At 38.2% G+C, this 16,352-nt stretch overlaps 1 protein-coding gene across 1 annotated transcript in view; it reads right to left on the bottom strand.

The window, feature by feature from the left end:
* LOC114333561 (uncharacterized) overlaps nt 1-16,105 on the bottom strand; it is a 74,327-nt gene extending 58,222 nt beyond the window's left edge. The window contains exon 1 of the mRNA XM_028283452.2: nt 15,872-16,105. Within this exon, the coding sequence (XP_028139253.2) occupies nt 15,872-16,032 (161 nt within the window). The 5' untranslated portion in view covers nt 16,033-16,105. The remainder of the gene's footprint in view (nt 1-15,871) is intronic.
* Between the last annotated feature and the right edge of the window lie 247 nt (nt 16,106-16,352).

Here is a 16,352-nt window from a genome sequence, read left to right on the forward strand (position 1 = left end):
GGAGGAAATCTCCTCACATGTTCTCTGAAAGTGTCAGGCATTGGCCTGATGGCAGATACTGGGATCGGACTTTATGCAGCCGAGTTAGGCGATAGAGTCTTTGAAGATACTTATGGCTTTTTGTGAGGCCAAAAGGTTGATGAACGATTAGTCGTTCAGGGCAGCAGAGGAGCTCAAATTTACAGGTTCTGCTGATTCTGAGGAGAGACGTGGAAGCACAGTGCAGCCTAAGCTTCAGAAACACCGAAGACAAGGTTCTTGTGCATCTGGCCCGTATCATAGGGGTAATACAATGGACCGGCCATAGAAGGTCTAAGTATCTGAAGGGCTCACAAATGTGCCCTGCCTCGATATACCATACCATACCAACACTTATTTCCATTAAACATAATTCAAGTTTAAGCTTTGACTTACAATGGTGAAGATCACAGATTCCCAAGATCTGGCTCCCAGATCGCCAGTTTGAATCGAGCAGTATCTCGGCTGCATAAAGGAACGGGGATTCATGCGTGCTTTTATGCTGGCGATCCAGGCATCCACCTATCCCTACTACGAGACGATCCTTCTGAAACTGGTTTCCAACTAGTTTTCAACCGTGCGTTGTTTTAAAACAGTTGCGTGGACTCTGGACCAAACTGTTGTTGGTGATTTTGTTGAACATCCATATTAAACTATGAAGATATTTCTAGTAAAACCTGGACCTTCAAGGCATAGTGTTAAAAAACCTAACCCTCAGGGCAATTGTAAATAGTACGACAGCTAGTAGGGTGGTCAGATAAGTACTTGGCCTTTTCGCCTGGTGGCTCCACTATCGCAAGAGAAATATACTATCGGGTAACACATTCTTGTAGACGGCCTATGTTAAAATCTCAGGTCAATCGGACTAGTAGTTTTTAGAAAAATGAAAAAAGAGCAATAACGGTTGGTGATTCGACTCTAATTTTTGGAAGGGAACTAACGCAATGAATTCAAAGAGCGCCTAGATGCTGGGTATGGTGACTCTTCTCCTTCGGTGGCGACCGTCAAAAATTAGTTTAATCAGTTTCAACGTGGTCGCAGATTGGTATTTGTTAAGTGACGCCCAGAGGCCCCAAAAACGGCTACCACCGAAGATAACGTGAAAAAAATCCACGATCTCGTATTGGCAGACCGCCGACTGAAGGGGCTCGAGATAGCTGAGAGACAGTATGCATCTCAAAAAATTACGTGAATTATATTCTGCATGAAATTTTGGGCACAAGAAAGCTGTCAGCGCGATGGGTGCGTATTTGCTCACAGGCTCACATGGACAGTAAGCGCAACCATGAAACCACTTTAGAGCAGTATCTGAGGCTTAATCAAAAGAAGTTTACATATATATTGTTTCATAACCTCCGACAAAACATGGTACCACTGGTATACTCGTACACCAGACACCAAGGAACAGTCGATACATAACAGTGAACATAACCCCGCTAACGTGCTCCGAAGAGGGCGAAGACTGTCGAATCGTCCGGAAAGGTGAGGCCCACAATTTTCTGGGATTCACAAGAAGTGGTCTGTATAAACTTCCAGTAATAGATCAAAACGGTCATAGGGCTTTACTTTCCAGCATTATTGGGCGGATTTGACGCAGAATTTTACAAAAAACAGCCCTAATTGCCACTAATTGGGGAAGACGCCAAACTCTTCCACAATGATAGCTCATCGGCTCATACCTCTGCCGACGCCATGGCCAAATTGGTCGAATTCGGCTACGAATTGCTGTCCCATCACCGTATTCTCAAGATTTGGCCCTGTATGACTTATATTTGTTTCCAAATTTGTAGAAATCATTCGCCCGGGCAGAAATTTAAGTCGAATGGGAAGTTCATCACCACCTATTTTGCAGACCTCGAGAAAATGTATTTTTCAGATAGGTTAAAGGAGGTGGAGCATGATTGGGTCATGTCTACCGAACTAACAGGAACTCACGTTCAGAAATAAACCACTACTCCAAAATTTTAGTTCTCCTTTTAAAGGCTAAGTACTTATCGGACCGCCGTAGTACAGTATACTTTTATGGTATAGTCCTCTAAACAGTCATCATCATTCTCTTTGCCTTATCCCTATGCGCGGTCATCTTTCCTAGTCCTCTAAATAGTGACAATCCAATTCCTGAAAGTGTTGTTCCTGTTCCTGTTTTGTGGTTATTTATCACTAGATGATAGAATAGAAAGAATAGAAAAAGCCAGATCCATATTCACTAAAATGAAGAGAGTGTTCTGTGGAAGAGATTTGAGCCTTGAAATGAAACTTCGCCTGATGAGATGTTACGTACTTTCTGTGCTGTTCTACGGAATGGAGTCATGGACGCTGAAAAAGATTGATATCAAAAAATTTGAGGCATTTGAACTGTGGATGTATCGCAGAATCTTGAGAATATCATGGACGGAGAGAGTCACAAACGTAGAGGTCTTGAGAAGAATGAATAAAGACAAGGAAGTCATATTTACGATCAAAAAAACGAAAACTGCAATATTTGGGACACACTACAAGAGGCGAAAGATATGAACTGCTTCGAATAATTATACAGGGGAAGATAGCAGGAAAAAGGTCCATAGGAAGAAGACGAAACTCCTGGCTAAAGAATCTACGGGAATGGTATAGCTGTAGCAACAACGAATTGTTTCGGTCAGCAGTTTCGAAAATACGTATAGCCCTGATGATCGCCAACCTTCGGAACGAAGATGGCACTTGAAGAAGAAGAAGAAGATCACTAGATGCTTATGTGAGAGTGATTTTTCTGAACTGTTGAATATAAAAAATAAATATAGAAATAGAGGATAATTTAGACTAAAGCCAAACATATGCTTACATCAAGGGCAAGACGAAACAAAATAAACTTCTTCCAAACAGGTCTCTACAGCTTTAGGAAGGTTTACGTACTTAGGATCCCTAACGTATGTCCTAAAAGTTTTGGCACAAAATATTTCTGGAAATTTTTTGTTGATGAAAAAATGTATCTAAACACTAACTAGTTATCATAAATTATAACTCAATGCTTAACTAAAACTATACTATCAGATTATGTGGAATGGCCCATTCTTCTCTACTAGGCGCAAATTTCTACGAATGTCTTTCATGAGGTCCTGGGCGGAATTCAGATCAATTTCTCTTGGTTGTAAATTCGCCGTCTTAATTGTTATTCATCTTGGGCTTCCCAGCCTCCATGATAAACTTTCCTAGACAATAAAGCTCAAAAATCCTCTATTGGGCGAGCCTGGGGCAAGTTCGGCAGATTATCATTTTTGGGAACAAAAGGTATTTGGTGTTGTACAGAAGCCAGTCTTGGTTAATCCTTTTTAGTAATAATATGATGCTAGGGCTGAAGAAGTTGCGCATGAGAGTATTTAAGGCATTTATGTCTCTTTAAATATTTAAGACCATTTCTCCTCAATTCCAACGGTATCGTACTCTTCGAAGATCTGTATTGACGAGCCAATCTTCTATTAGTTTCCATTCCAAGGTAGTTTTTTGTTTTTTTTTTTTTTCACCAATCTCTCTGACTTCTGTGCAGTAAATACACGTGGTCTTCCACATTTTAGTAGCTTCAGCCATGGTATTCCCTGCTTACATTCCGTTTTTGTTCTATAAAAGTTTCTGCGTTAATTGTTTTCATTCTGAAATATTCGACAGATTTCAGCTTTGAGTGCACGCCCAACCAACTTGTAGATACTTTTTTTATTTCTAATTTATACTACATCTTAAAACGAAAAATTCAAAATAAATAAAACTTAACTGAAAGTATACAATATAAAGAAGCTTTTGTTTCCAAAGGCAACTGGATATTATTTTGTTTTTGTTAAAATTAAAGCCAATGAATTTTGTGCCAAAACTTTTAGGGCAGACGTTAGTTACCAAAAATAATGATGTAAGAGAATAAATAAAGAACAGACTAAAAAAGCAAAACAAGCATACTACGCAACTAAAAAACTGCTTAGTTCTAAAATACTATAAAGGGAACTGCTGAGGATTTTCAGTCTCCTTAAAGCTAAGCCTAAGCAGTATGGACTGATTATTAATGAGTAAAAAACAAAGTAGGTACTACGGTAATGGGTATGAATCACATATGAATACACATAACTGAAGACTACCACAAACATCGAGAGTAAAGAGTATTGCTTCAAATACCTAGGTGAAGCACTTTGAGCATCTAGGAGTAACCCTGAGAAGTAAATGGGAAGAAAGCCAAGAAATTCAGAACCGAATTTCTAGAGGAAGGAAGAGCCGTACAGAAATTACTAAGCGCAAAAAAATTTTCGGAGAGGGAAAATTGAGACTATACCGAACAGTGATCCAGCCCACATTCCATTGCGGCAGCGAAACATGAGTTATGAACAAAAATCAAATGCTGAAACTCTAAGAGGGGAGTGTTCTAAGGAAGATATTCGAGGGAGTAAAAGATGATGAAGCTGTTTGGAAGAGACGAATAAATGCGGAGATCATAGAGCTGTACCGGTAACCAGAAATTAGTCAGATCGTGTGATCAAAGAGATATAGATCGTTGGAACATCTTGCGAGAATGGCTGATGCAAGCTGGGCAAAGGATTCGCTGTTGAGGAGGGAAGGAAAAAAGAGAAGAGGACGACTACGGAAAAAGTGGATAGAAGCGTGAAAGGAAGACCTTGAAACAATCAGGATATCAAATTAGAGAACTGCGGCAATAGACAGAGGAAAATGGAGGAAAGCAGTGGAAAATTTCCAAGCCGTGGCACCTTAAGGCGTATCAAGCAGTTTATATATTTGGAAATCTGGAACCATATGAGATGAAAGATTGGTTGAGGTAAATTTTTATACTGTTGCCGAAAAAACTAAGCAAAAACCAATGTAATAATCATATATCGATGAATTTGAATATTTAAAAAAGGTGGGAGAAAAGCTTGTCTTATTCTTTGGTTGACTTTGATTGATGTTAAACTCTTTTTAACGTCTCTTTCGCTAACGATCAAAAAAACACAGCAGGACAAAATGTTGCCCCCTTGTCTTATTATTTGGTTGACTTTTATTGACGTTAACCTATTTTTAACGTCTCGTTCGCTATCGATCAGAAAAAACAAAACAGGATCAGAAAAAACAAGGCAGGACAAAATTTTGCCCCTTATCTTATTGTTTGTTTGATTTTGATTGATGTTAATCTCTTTGTAACGTCTCGTTGCCTAACCATCAGAAACAACAAAGTAGGACACAATGTTTCAATATTGTATCTAACAATTATTTGTTATAATTACTTATAACTTATTTACCTTAATTAAAACTTATAATTATACCTTATATATAATTAAAGTTAATTTGCCGCACACGTGGAAAAAATAAAACTACTTTAGACCTTAATTTTCTATTGTTTTATATCCAACACGCGGGGTTTTATTCGGTATGTCAGTTATTTAGCGTTGTTATGTTGTTGATCCTTATGTTTATTTCATTGATTATAAACAAGGCATTGATAAAGTTAGGCTACAAAGAGTTTGGTTACAAGAGGTACTTGAATAATTACTAACTTGGATTAGATCCAGCATTGTATTGTTTCAGATTTATTTTTTATTATCTAATCTGTACCTATCCATTATTTCGATGGTTGAAAGGTAAAAGGTTGTAACCCACAGCCACAATTTTTCAGGAATTAGATAAAACGTTCCATTTAAATAAATAATGATGAATTAACCTAATAATTTTTTCTTTAATTTATATATCAATCATTTACCTCATTAAATTGCTTAAATGACACGTTTTTCCTCCTTCCTGAAAAAAGTTGATTTGTGGGTTACCTTTCAACCAAAATAATAAAACAAATAATAATAATAATAATAATAATAATAATAATAAGAGTAGCGCCAATACCCAGAGAGTAGCAGGGATACTTGCCGTGGAACAAAAACTGACACCTGGCAGTAGGTATAAAATGCACACCCATGAGAATGGAGAATAATAATTTATGTTTAGGATCGCTGCCTGGGGATCGCCAGGGCACGTCTGGAGCCGGCGCTGGACGTGACAGCATGCGGGACGTCGGTGGCAGGGTGTTGAGGAGGCGGGCCCCTGTCATACAATCAGCTACAGCCCAACCACAACCACAACCACAAGCGAGCCAAACAACAACAAGAGCTCCACCCGCCGAAGGTGCTGCGCTGGATCATCAGCCGGCGCTCACTCAAGCGGGACGACCGAGGCAGCGCATGAAATGGACTGTGTCCATTAATGAAAACATTTTGCGCTTCTACTACAAGGTGACAAACCTCGGTCAAGAAACAATCGGCTACCGACAACAGCTGTATGCCGAATTTTGCAGGACGTACCCAGATATTCAAGTATCGGAGCAACGAGTATCAGACCAATACCGGGTAATTATAAGAAACAACCTTATCCCAGAGACTAGACGCAATATCATCAGAAGCGAAGTCGAACGGGAGATCCATAACGATGTTGTAATTGAAGATCAAGTCCCCAATGAAGTGCATGAGCAGATTCCTGAGCTTGCCATACAAGAAACTCAACCTGACAATACAGAGCAGGAAAACAACGAGCTACATGATAACCTAGTAAGCGAAATGGCACGTGCTGTACAAGAGTTTAATGGAACAAACCCACTTAGCAGACCACCGCTACCACGAATAAACTCTTGTAAGAGACTAGGTGTGCTGTTATAAATTGTGAACACTGAAGTCCTACCCAATTATGTCGTAGAAGCCCACACATTAGAGTATCTGCACATGCTAATCTACTGTGCAGCAACAGCAATTGCTAATGTAATGGGCATTAAGATCAGAACACGACGGGGTACTAATAACGAAAGGACTGGTAGCAGAATTGCACCCTGGGAAAAAAGACTGCTCGGAAAGATTGAATTGCTGCGTAGGGACATTGGTCAAGTCACAGAATATATACGAGGTGTAAGAAGTACAAGAGTCATCAGGAGAGCTGAAGAAATAATACGGAATACTGCAATACACTCAAGATACGATCCAGAAAACAACACAGCCCAACAGTGCCTGGATACATTAAAACAAAGACTCTCAGTTTATTCAGGACGACTAAGAAGGTACAAAGTGAGTAACAACCGAAAATCCGACAATGCCCTTTTTGAGACTGCTGAGAAGGCGTTCTATCGGAAACTCAATTCCGCCGTAGAAAAACTCGATAAGTCTTATCCAAACCAAGAAGAAATTCATGAGTTTTGGGGAAATCAACTTTCCACACCAGCTGCTCTTAACAACAATGCAGTATGGATAGAAGATACGGCACAGAACTGCCAACACTACACTACTACTCTCTACGAACCCTTCACCACTGAAGAAGTCTCAAATATCATCAAAGAGCTTCATAACTGGAAATCTCCTGGACCAGACGGAGTTCAAAACTTTTGGCTCAAGAAGTTTTGGAGTGTTCATGAATGCTTATCAACACTAATTAATCATGTTATTTCTAATCCGCAGGATATACCATCATTCCTAACTCAGGGAACCACTTATTTAATACCGAAGGATCAAAATAACACCCAAGATCCAGCAAAATACCGCACAATTACTTGTCTTCCAACTTTGTATAAATTGGTCACATCCTGTGTAGCCCGGCGTATCTACCAACACTGTGCTCTGAACAATATCATAGAGCCTCAACAGAAAGGATGTGCTAAGGGTTCCATGGGTTGCAAAGAACAACTTATCATTGATTCAGTCATTTCTAATCAAGCATATTCCAAAAAGAGGAACTTATTTACTGCTTTTATTGATTACAAGAAGGCCTTTGATTCAGTGCCGCATGAATGGCTTATAGATATATTGAGAATATATAAAGTCGATGATAATATAGTGACCTTTTTACAACATATAATAACAAAGTGGAAAACCAGAATTCACCTTCAAATACCTGGTGAAAGTAACATCGAAACTGAAAATATCGCAATCAGCCGGGGCCTGTTTCAAGGAGATTCGTTGAGTCCTCTGTGGTTCTGTCTAGCTATGAACCCACTATCTCAGCTATTGAACTCCACAGATGCAGGTTTTGGCATCAAAAATAACAACAATGTGGTGGCGAAGCTTAATCATTTATTGTACATGGATGATTTGAAATTAATGGCTTCCACTCGAAACCAACTCGACGAGATGCTAAAAACTGTAGAAACTTTTTCTAATGATATTAGTATGCACTTCGGACTAGACAAGTGCCGTATTTTAAATATAGTCAGAGGAAAAGTACAGCCCGGAGGATTTGATATGCAAAATGGCCAGAACATCGAGGCCATGGGTGAAAACGATATGTATAAATATCTTGGAGTAAAGCAAGCGCGGAAAATTGACCATAAACAAATGAAAACAGAGATAACTACTGAGTTTATACGAAGGGTAAAACAGCTGCTTCGCTCACACCTTAACAGTAGAAATTTGTTTAAGGCACTAAACACCTACGCATGTTCCGCGCTTAGCTACTCATTTGGTATTATTAAGTGGACAAAAACAGATATAGATGCTCTTCAACGAAAAGTACGAACACACCTCACAAAGGCACAAAAACACCATCCTAAAAGTGCAGTAGAAAGAACAACATTACCACGGAATCTAGGAGGAAGAGGACTTATGGATATAGGTGAGCAATTAGATAAACAAATTACTAATTTAAGAACTTATTTTCAGATGCAGGCTGAGACATCTACTCTACATCGCGCTATCTGCGCAGTAGATGACACAACACCGATCAAACTGAGGGAACCAGAAATGCGCATAAACCACCTCACTAAAGACGAAAAAGTGCGCGCCTGGATGGGTAAACCTCTGCACGGGCGACATCCCAATGAGGTCAGCCAAGATTATGTCGACAATATAGCGTCGAACTACTGGTTGACATCAGGCAAGATGTTTCCTGAAACGGAGGGTTCATTACTTGCCATTCAGGATCAGGTTATACCAACCAGAAATTACCTGAAATATATCATCAAAGACCCTCAGGTTCAAAACGACAGATGCCGATATGGATGTCAAGCCCAAGAAACCATCCAACATCTTACAGGGGGCTGCCAGGCATTTGCTGCAACTGAATACAAGGAACGGCATGATGCAGTGGGAAAAATCCTTCATCAAGAGATAGCTATCAAGCTGGGACTTCTCCAAACAGACCATCTCCCGTATTATCAATACGTCCCTGAGAGTATGCTTGAGGATGGCAACTACAAGCTATACTGGGACCGCACTGTGCTCACAGACCAAACAGTGGCAAATAATAGACCAGATCTCGTACTAGTTAATAAATTAACAAGACAAACAACACTAATTGATGTGGCGATACCTAACAACAATAATCTACGTAGTAAATTTACTGAAAAGATCGCCAAATACAGAGATCTAGAAATTCAAATAAGAAGGCAATGGAGAATGCAAAGTACCCAAACGATACCGATTATTATTTCTACTACTGGAGTCATTCCGAAGACCTTCCTCGAAAGCATAAAAAAGCTGGGTCTGAATGAACATCTTTATAAGACCATGCAGAAAGCTGTACTACTCGCGACGGCCAGATGCGTACGAAAATTTCTGGGAGATGCACCTGCATTCCAAGTCACCTAGGGCTCGATAACACGGAAAGAGTCCCACCAGAGCTCAATCCTTTTGATACCGTAGGTATCTGGGATGAGTCAATTTTCCCCTTTAGAGGGAGTGTGAGCCGTATGGCTAAATCTGGATAATAATAACAAATAGTGACCTTTTTAAGACATATAATGAGAGATTGGAAGACTAAAATTCACCTCCAAATACCTGGTGAAAACAATATCGAAACCGAAAATATCGCAATCAACCGGGGCCTATTTCAAGGAGACTCGTTGAGTCCATTGTGGTTCTGTTTAGCTTTGAACCCCCTTTCCCAGCTCTTAAACTCCACTGACTCAGGTTTTAGCATTAAAAGCAATAATACTGTGGTAGCGAAGCTCAATCATCTGTTGTATATGGATGATTTGAAATTAATGGCTTCCACTCAAGAACACCTAGAAGAGATGCTAAAAACTGTAGAAACATTTTCTAATGATATTAGTATGCAGTTCGGTCTAGACAAGTGCCGTGTTTTGAATATAGTCAGAGGAAAGGTACAGCCCGGTGGATTCGATATGCAAAATGGCCAGAACATCGAGGCCATGGGCGACAACGATATGTACAAATATCTTGGAGTAAAGCAGGCGCGGAAAATTGACCATAAGCAAATGAAAACTGAGATAACTACTGAGTTTATAAGAAGGGTAAAACAGCTGCTTCGTTCACAGCTTAACAGTAAAAATTTGTTTAAGGCACTAAACACCTACGCTTGTTCCGCGCTTAGCTATTCATTTGGTATTGTTAAGTGGACAAAAACGGATATAGAAAATCTTCAGCGAAAAGTACGAACACACCTCACAAAGGCACAAAAACACCACCCTAAAAGTGCAGTAGAACGAACGACATTACCCCGGTATTTAGGAGGAAGAGGACTTATGGATATAGGTGAGCAATTAGATAAACAAATTGCTAATTTAAGAACTTATTTTCAGATGCAGGCTGAGACATCTACTCTACATCGCGCTATCTGCGCAGTAGATGACATAACACCGATCAAACTGAGGGAAGCAGAACTGCGCATAAACCACCTTACGAAGGACGAAAAAGTGCGCGCCTGGATGGGTAAACCTTTGCACGGGCGACATCCCAATGAGGTCAGCCAAGATTATGTCGACAATATAGCGTCGAACTACTGGTTGACATCAGGAAAGATGTTCCCTGAAACGGAGGGTTCATTACTGGCCATTCAGGATCAGGTTATACCAACCATAAACTACCTGAAATATATCATCAAAGACCCTCAGGTTCAAAACGACAGATGCCGATATGGATGTCAAGCCCAAGAAACCATCCAACATCTTACAGGGGGCTGCCAGGCATTTGCTGCAACTGAATACAAGGAACGGCATGACGCAGTGGGAAAAATCCTTCATCAAGAGATAGCTATCAAGCTGGGACTTCTCCAAACGGACCATCTCCCGTATTATCAATACTTCCTTGAGAGTATGCTTGAGGATGGCAACTACAAGCTATACTGGGACCGCACTGTGCTCACAGACCAAACAGTGGCACATAATAGACCAGATCTCGTACTAGTTAATAAATTAACAAGACAAACAACACTAATTGATGTGGCGATACCTAACAACAATAATCTACGTAGTAAATTCACTGAAAAGATCGCCAAGTACAGAGATCTAGAAATTCAAATACGAAGGCAATGGAGAATGCAAAGTACCCAGACGATACCTATTGTTATATCTACTACTGGAGTCATTCCGAAGAACCTCCTCGAAAGCATAAAAAGGCTGGGTCTAAATGAACATCTTTACAAGACCATGCAGAAAGCTGTACTACTCGCAACGGCCAGATGTGTACGAAAATTTTTGGGAGATACACCTGCATACCAAGTCACCTAGGGCTCGATAACACGGAAAGAGTCCCACCAGAGCTCAATCCTTTTGATACCGTAGGTATCTGGGATGAGTCAATTTTCCCCTTAGAGGGAGTGTGAGCCGTATGGCTAAATCTGGATAACAAATACCCGGTAAAAACAATATCGAAACTGAAGATATACCAATTAACCGGGGACTTTTCCAGGGGGACTCCTTGAGTCCACTTTGGTTCTGCCTAGCAATGAACCCACTATCTCAGCTACTGAATTCCACTGACTCAGGCTTTAGCATCAAAAATAACAATATTGTTGTAGAGAAGCTTAATCATTTGTTGTATATGGATGATCTAAAATTAATGGCTTCAACTCGAAAACACCTAGATCAGATGCTAAAAACTGTAGAAACCTTCTCTAATGATATTAGTATGCACTTCGGTCTAGACAAGTGCCGTATTTTAAATATAGTCAGAGGACAGGTTCAGCCCGGTGGTTTCGATATGCAAAATGGCCAGAACATCGAGGCCATGGGTGAAAATGATATGTATAAATATCTCGGTGTAAAGCAAGCGCGGAAAATTGACCATAAACAGATGAAAACTGAAATAACTTCTGAATTTGTACGAAGGGTAAGACAGCTTAATCGGTCATATCTCAATAGTAAAAATTTGTTTAAGGCATTAAATACGTACGCCTTTTCCGCGCTTAGCTACTCATTTGGTATTATCAAGTGGTCAAAAACCGATATAGAAAGTCTTCAGCGGAAAGCAAGAACACTTCTTACAAAGGCACACAACCATCATCCTCGCAGTGCAGTAGAGAGAACAACATTACCGCGGTATCTAGGAGGAAGAGGACTCATGGACATAGGTGAGCAATTGGATAAACAAGTGGCTAACTTAAGAACTTATTTTCAGGCATAGGCTGAATCATCTACTTTACATCGTGCAATCTGCGCAGTAGATGACTCAATGCCGCTTAAACTGAGGGAACAAGAAATGCGCATAAACCACCTATCTAAGGACGAAAAAATGCGCACCTGGATGGGTAAACCACTGCATGGACTGCATCTCAATGAGGTCAACCAAGAATATGTCGACAGTAGAGCGTCGAACTATTGGTTGGTATCAGGAAAGATGTTTCCCGAGACAGAAGGTTTCCTACTTGCCATTCAGGATCAGGTTATTCCAACTAGAAATTACCTGAAGTACATTGTAAAAGATCCTCAGGTCCAAAACGACAAATGCCGATATGGATGTCAAGCCCAAGAATCCATCCAACATCTTACCGGGGGCTGCCTGGCGTTTGTCGGAACTGATTATAAAGAACGCCATGACTCAGTAGGAAAGATTCTCCACCAAGAACTAGCTAACAAACTTGGACTTCTCCAAACCGATCATCTTCCTTATTATCAATATGTCCCTCATAGAATGCTTGAAAACGACAACTACAAGCTATACTGGGATCGCACTGTGCTCACAGACCAAACAGTGGTGCATAATAGACCGGATCTCATACTAGTTAAAAAACTTACTAGGCAAACAACATTAATAGAGTTGGCGATACCTAACAACAATAATCTGCGTGTTAAGCACAACGAAAAAATCGCCAAGTATAGAGATCCCGAAATACAAATAAGAAGACAATGGAGAATGGAAAGTACCCAGACAATACCTATTATTCTTTCTACTACTGGAGTCATTCCAAAGAACCTCATAGAAAACATCAAAAAGCTGGGTCTAAATGAACATATTTACAAGACTATGTAGAAAGCTGTGCTACTCTCGACCTCCAGATGCGTGCGCAAATTTTTGGGAGATACTCCGGCGTACCAAGTCACCTAGGGCTCGATAACACGGAAAGAGTCCCACCAGAGCTCAATCCTTTTGATACCCTAGGTATCTGGGTTGAGTGAATTTTCCCCTTAGAGCGAGTGCGGGCCGTATAGCTAAATCTGGATAATAATAAAATGAACATCTTTACAAGACCATGCAGAAAGCTGTACTACTCGCAACGGCCAGATGTGTACGAAAATTTTTGGGAGATACACCTGCATACCAAGTCACCTAGGGCTCGACAACACGGGAAGAGTCCCACCAGAGCTCAATCCTTTTAATACCGTAGGTATCTGGGATGAGTCAATTTTCCCCTTAGAGGGAGTGTGAACCGTATGGCTAAATCTTGATAATAATAAAACAAATCGACATTTGTTTTCCAGTAGCTGTTTGATACATCAAATTAGTTTTAGGATTAACTATTTAGATGGGAAATAAGCCAAAATTAAATTGAAAAATAATTTTATTAACGTTTCGAAGCCCAAATCGGGTTTCGTTGTCAAAATACAAAATACTACTAAAATAAACAAAAATGTTTTTGCTTAGTAAAAAAATTCTTCTAATAATTTATTTAATCTGACTCATTTATATTGGCAATTCAGACGTATATTATACATTTTAAAGTAGAAGACTTTAAAATGATATCACCAATATTTATGAGTTGCGTTCCTGGGACGACTTTACTAAAAGATAGTTCATCCGATTACATGGAATCAATCCCAACTCAAGAATATCCGCCACAAAAAATCATAACATGTGATCTGTGTTTAAAAAGACAACCAAATGCAACGATGACAGTAAAATTCTCGTGTTAGAGATTCCATAGTAAATCACGAGGGAAAACCAGGAAAAACCTCGTGATACTATCCCGACATCGTAAGTATTTGCTCTTACATTTAATTTACTTTCAAAAAAACTAATACCAAATTCTGACTTTAATATGTTTAAATTATAAATAATATTAATAATACATAGATATACAATAAGTAATAATAATCTTTTAGTAAAGTCGTCCCAGGAACGCAACTCATAAATATTGGTGATATCATTTCAAAGTATTCTACTTTAAAATGTATAATATACGTCTGAATTGCCAATATAAATAAGTCAGATTAAATAAATTATTAGAAGAATTTTTTTACTTAGCAACAACATTTTTGTGTATTTTAGTAGTATTTTGTATTTTGACAACGAAACACGATTTGGGCTTCGAAACGTTAATAAAATTATTTTTCAATTTAATTGTGGCTTGTTTCCCATCTAAATAGTTAATCATAAAAATGCCACAAGGAAATAGCTTCAGAACAAAATTAGTTTTATTAATAAAGGTAAAATTGGGGATAAATAATATTAACGATAGAGTTCCAGATTCAAATCAGTTTGTATAACCTCTTTTCTTAAAAATTTTAGCAGTAAATAGGGAATTTTCACATTTTTTTTATTACATAATAATGTTCGGTTTTGCATAAAAATGAGATTTCCAAAATTTCACGCTTCAAAAACTCATAATAACTTAGAAGTACAAATTTAAAGTCTTCTTTATCTTAAAATAGTTTAAACGACCCGTGACGTCACAGAGTTTGACTATGTGGTTCAATTTATGGTTATATTTCTTCTTCTTTAGTTTATTGGCCTCCACCTACTTGGGTATTTAGCCAGACCGTCGTCGGGGAATGAAGGAAAAATATTTATATTCCAATGACACTTATCGTATGTCACTGTAATAAAATATACCAGTTTGTTGAGATTGCAGTTTGATAAAGTTTTTGAAGGAAAGGAAAGAAGGTTTACTATTGAAAATAAAACCATTTTGTAAAAGTACAAATTTTCTATGAATAAGTTCAAACGATCAAAAACATTTGTAACGTCACATAACTGTATTTTCTACTGACGTTTATAATGTCTAATTTAAAATTATATAATACAATTGGTGTAGAATGTAAACATACAACCCTGTGACGTCACGATGCGTTTTGGTATAAGTTGAATTTTTAGTCGTCTTTAGGGGCCAAACGAAAGACAAACAAACCTTTTTTATTTTTGATACAGGTTCTAAATTATGTTCTGTTGTGATTTATACCATTTTTTCCAAATTTAAAATTTTATGTAAGTTCCCTATTAATCAGTACCGAATGCTTTAGGATTTTGAACATTTTAATTGCATTCTTCTTAGTACTTTGTCTATTTTCGTTACATCTATTAAAAAAGCCATACAATAATCATAATTTGGTGTATCATAGAGCCTAAAGACAACCACTATCATATCGCTCCACCCATAGCTGGCTGTTGCCTACAACCATTATATGCAAAGTACAATCTTTTGTTGACAAGAGTGTGATACAACCTCAATAATAACAATAATCTGGTGGTTGTGATTGCACACACTTTATTAACAAATTATTGTTTTTAATACCTTTTGACAACGATTTCCGGAGTGGAAATCGAAACGTTAAGTATTTTAGGTAAAAATATGTAATTGTCATTACAACCTAACTGTGGCTAATTCCATATAAACACAACATTAAATTAAAGCTCGTAAAGAAAAAAAGCTCGTTAGAGATAAAAGATGAGTGTCAATGTTCATACATAATTAAATAAATAACACATACCTCTTTTTTTCAAATAAATAAATTGTCTCCATTTCCTTTAGTAATAATTCAACATCAACATCTCTCAAGATTTCTTGAGAGAGTAGTTCTGTAATCTTCACATCGTGGCCTACCACAAATGGTACAAAAATTGCTAACAATAGTAAAACTTTCATGGTCATCAATATAAAATATAATTTTCACGTTGTTGTATATTTGATACACAAAACTCTGGTATGCAATCAATGAAAATACAACAATACATCTCTTAAATATTGATTTATATGAATACTTAATCAGATTAGGTGTTGAAATATGTTTATTTTTTTATATTCTGAGACAAGTAATCAACAACATGGTATTAATTTTTTTCTAACACAATAATACCTTTAATCTTTCACTATGAGATTAGGAAAAGATGTTTTCATAAACAACCTGTATTCATAAAATATTAAGGTACATATTATTGTGCGTTACAAATGTTATAGTGAATATCACTCAT

Source organism: Diabrotica virgifera, chromosome 2, assembly GCF_917563875.1.
Source record: "Diabrotica virgifera virgifera chromosome 2, PGI_DIABVI_V3a".
In the NCBI taxonomy this organism is placed as follows: domain Eukaryota; kingdom Metazoa; phylum Arthropoda; class Insecta; order Coleoptera; family Chrysomelidae; genus Diabrotica; species Diabrotica virgifera.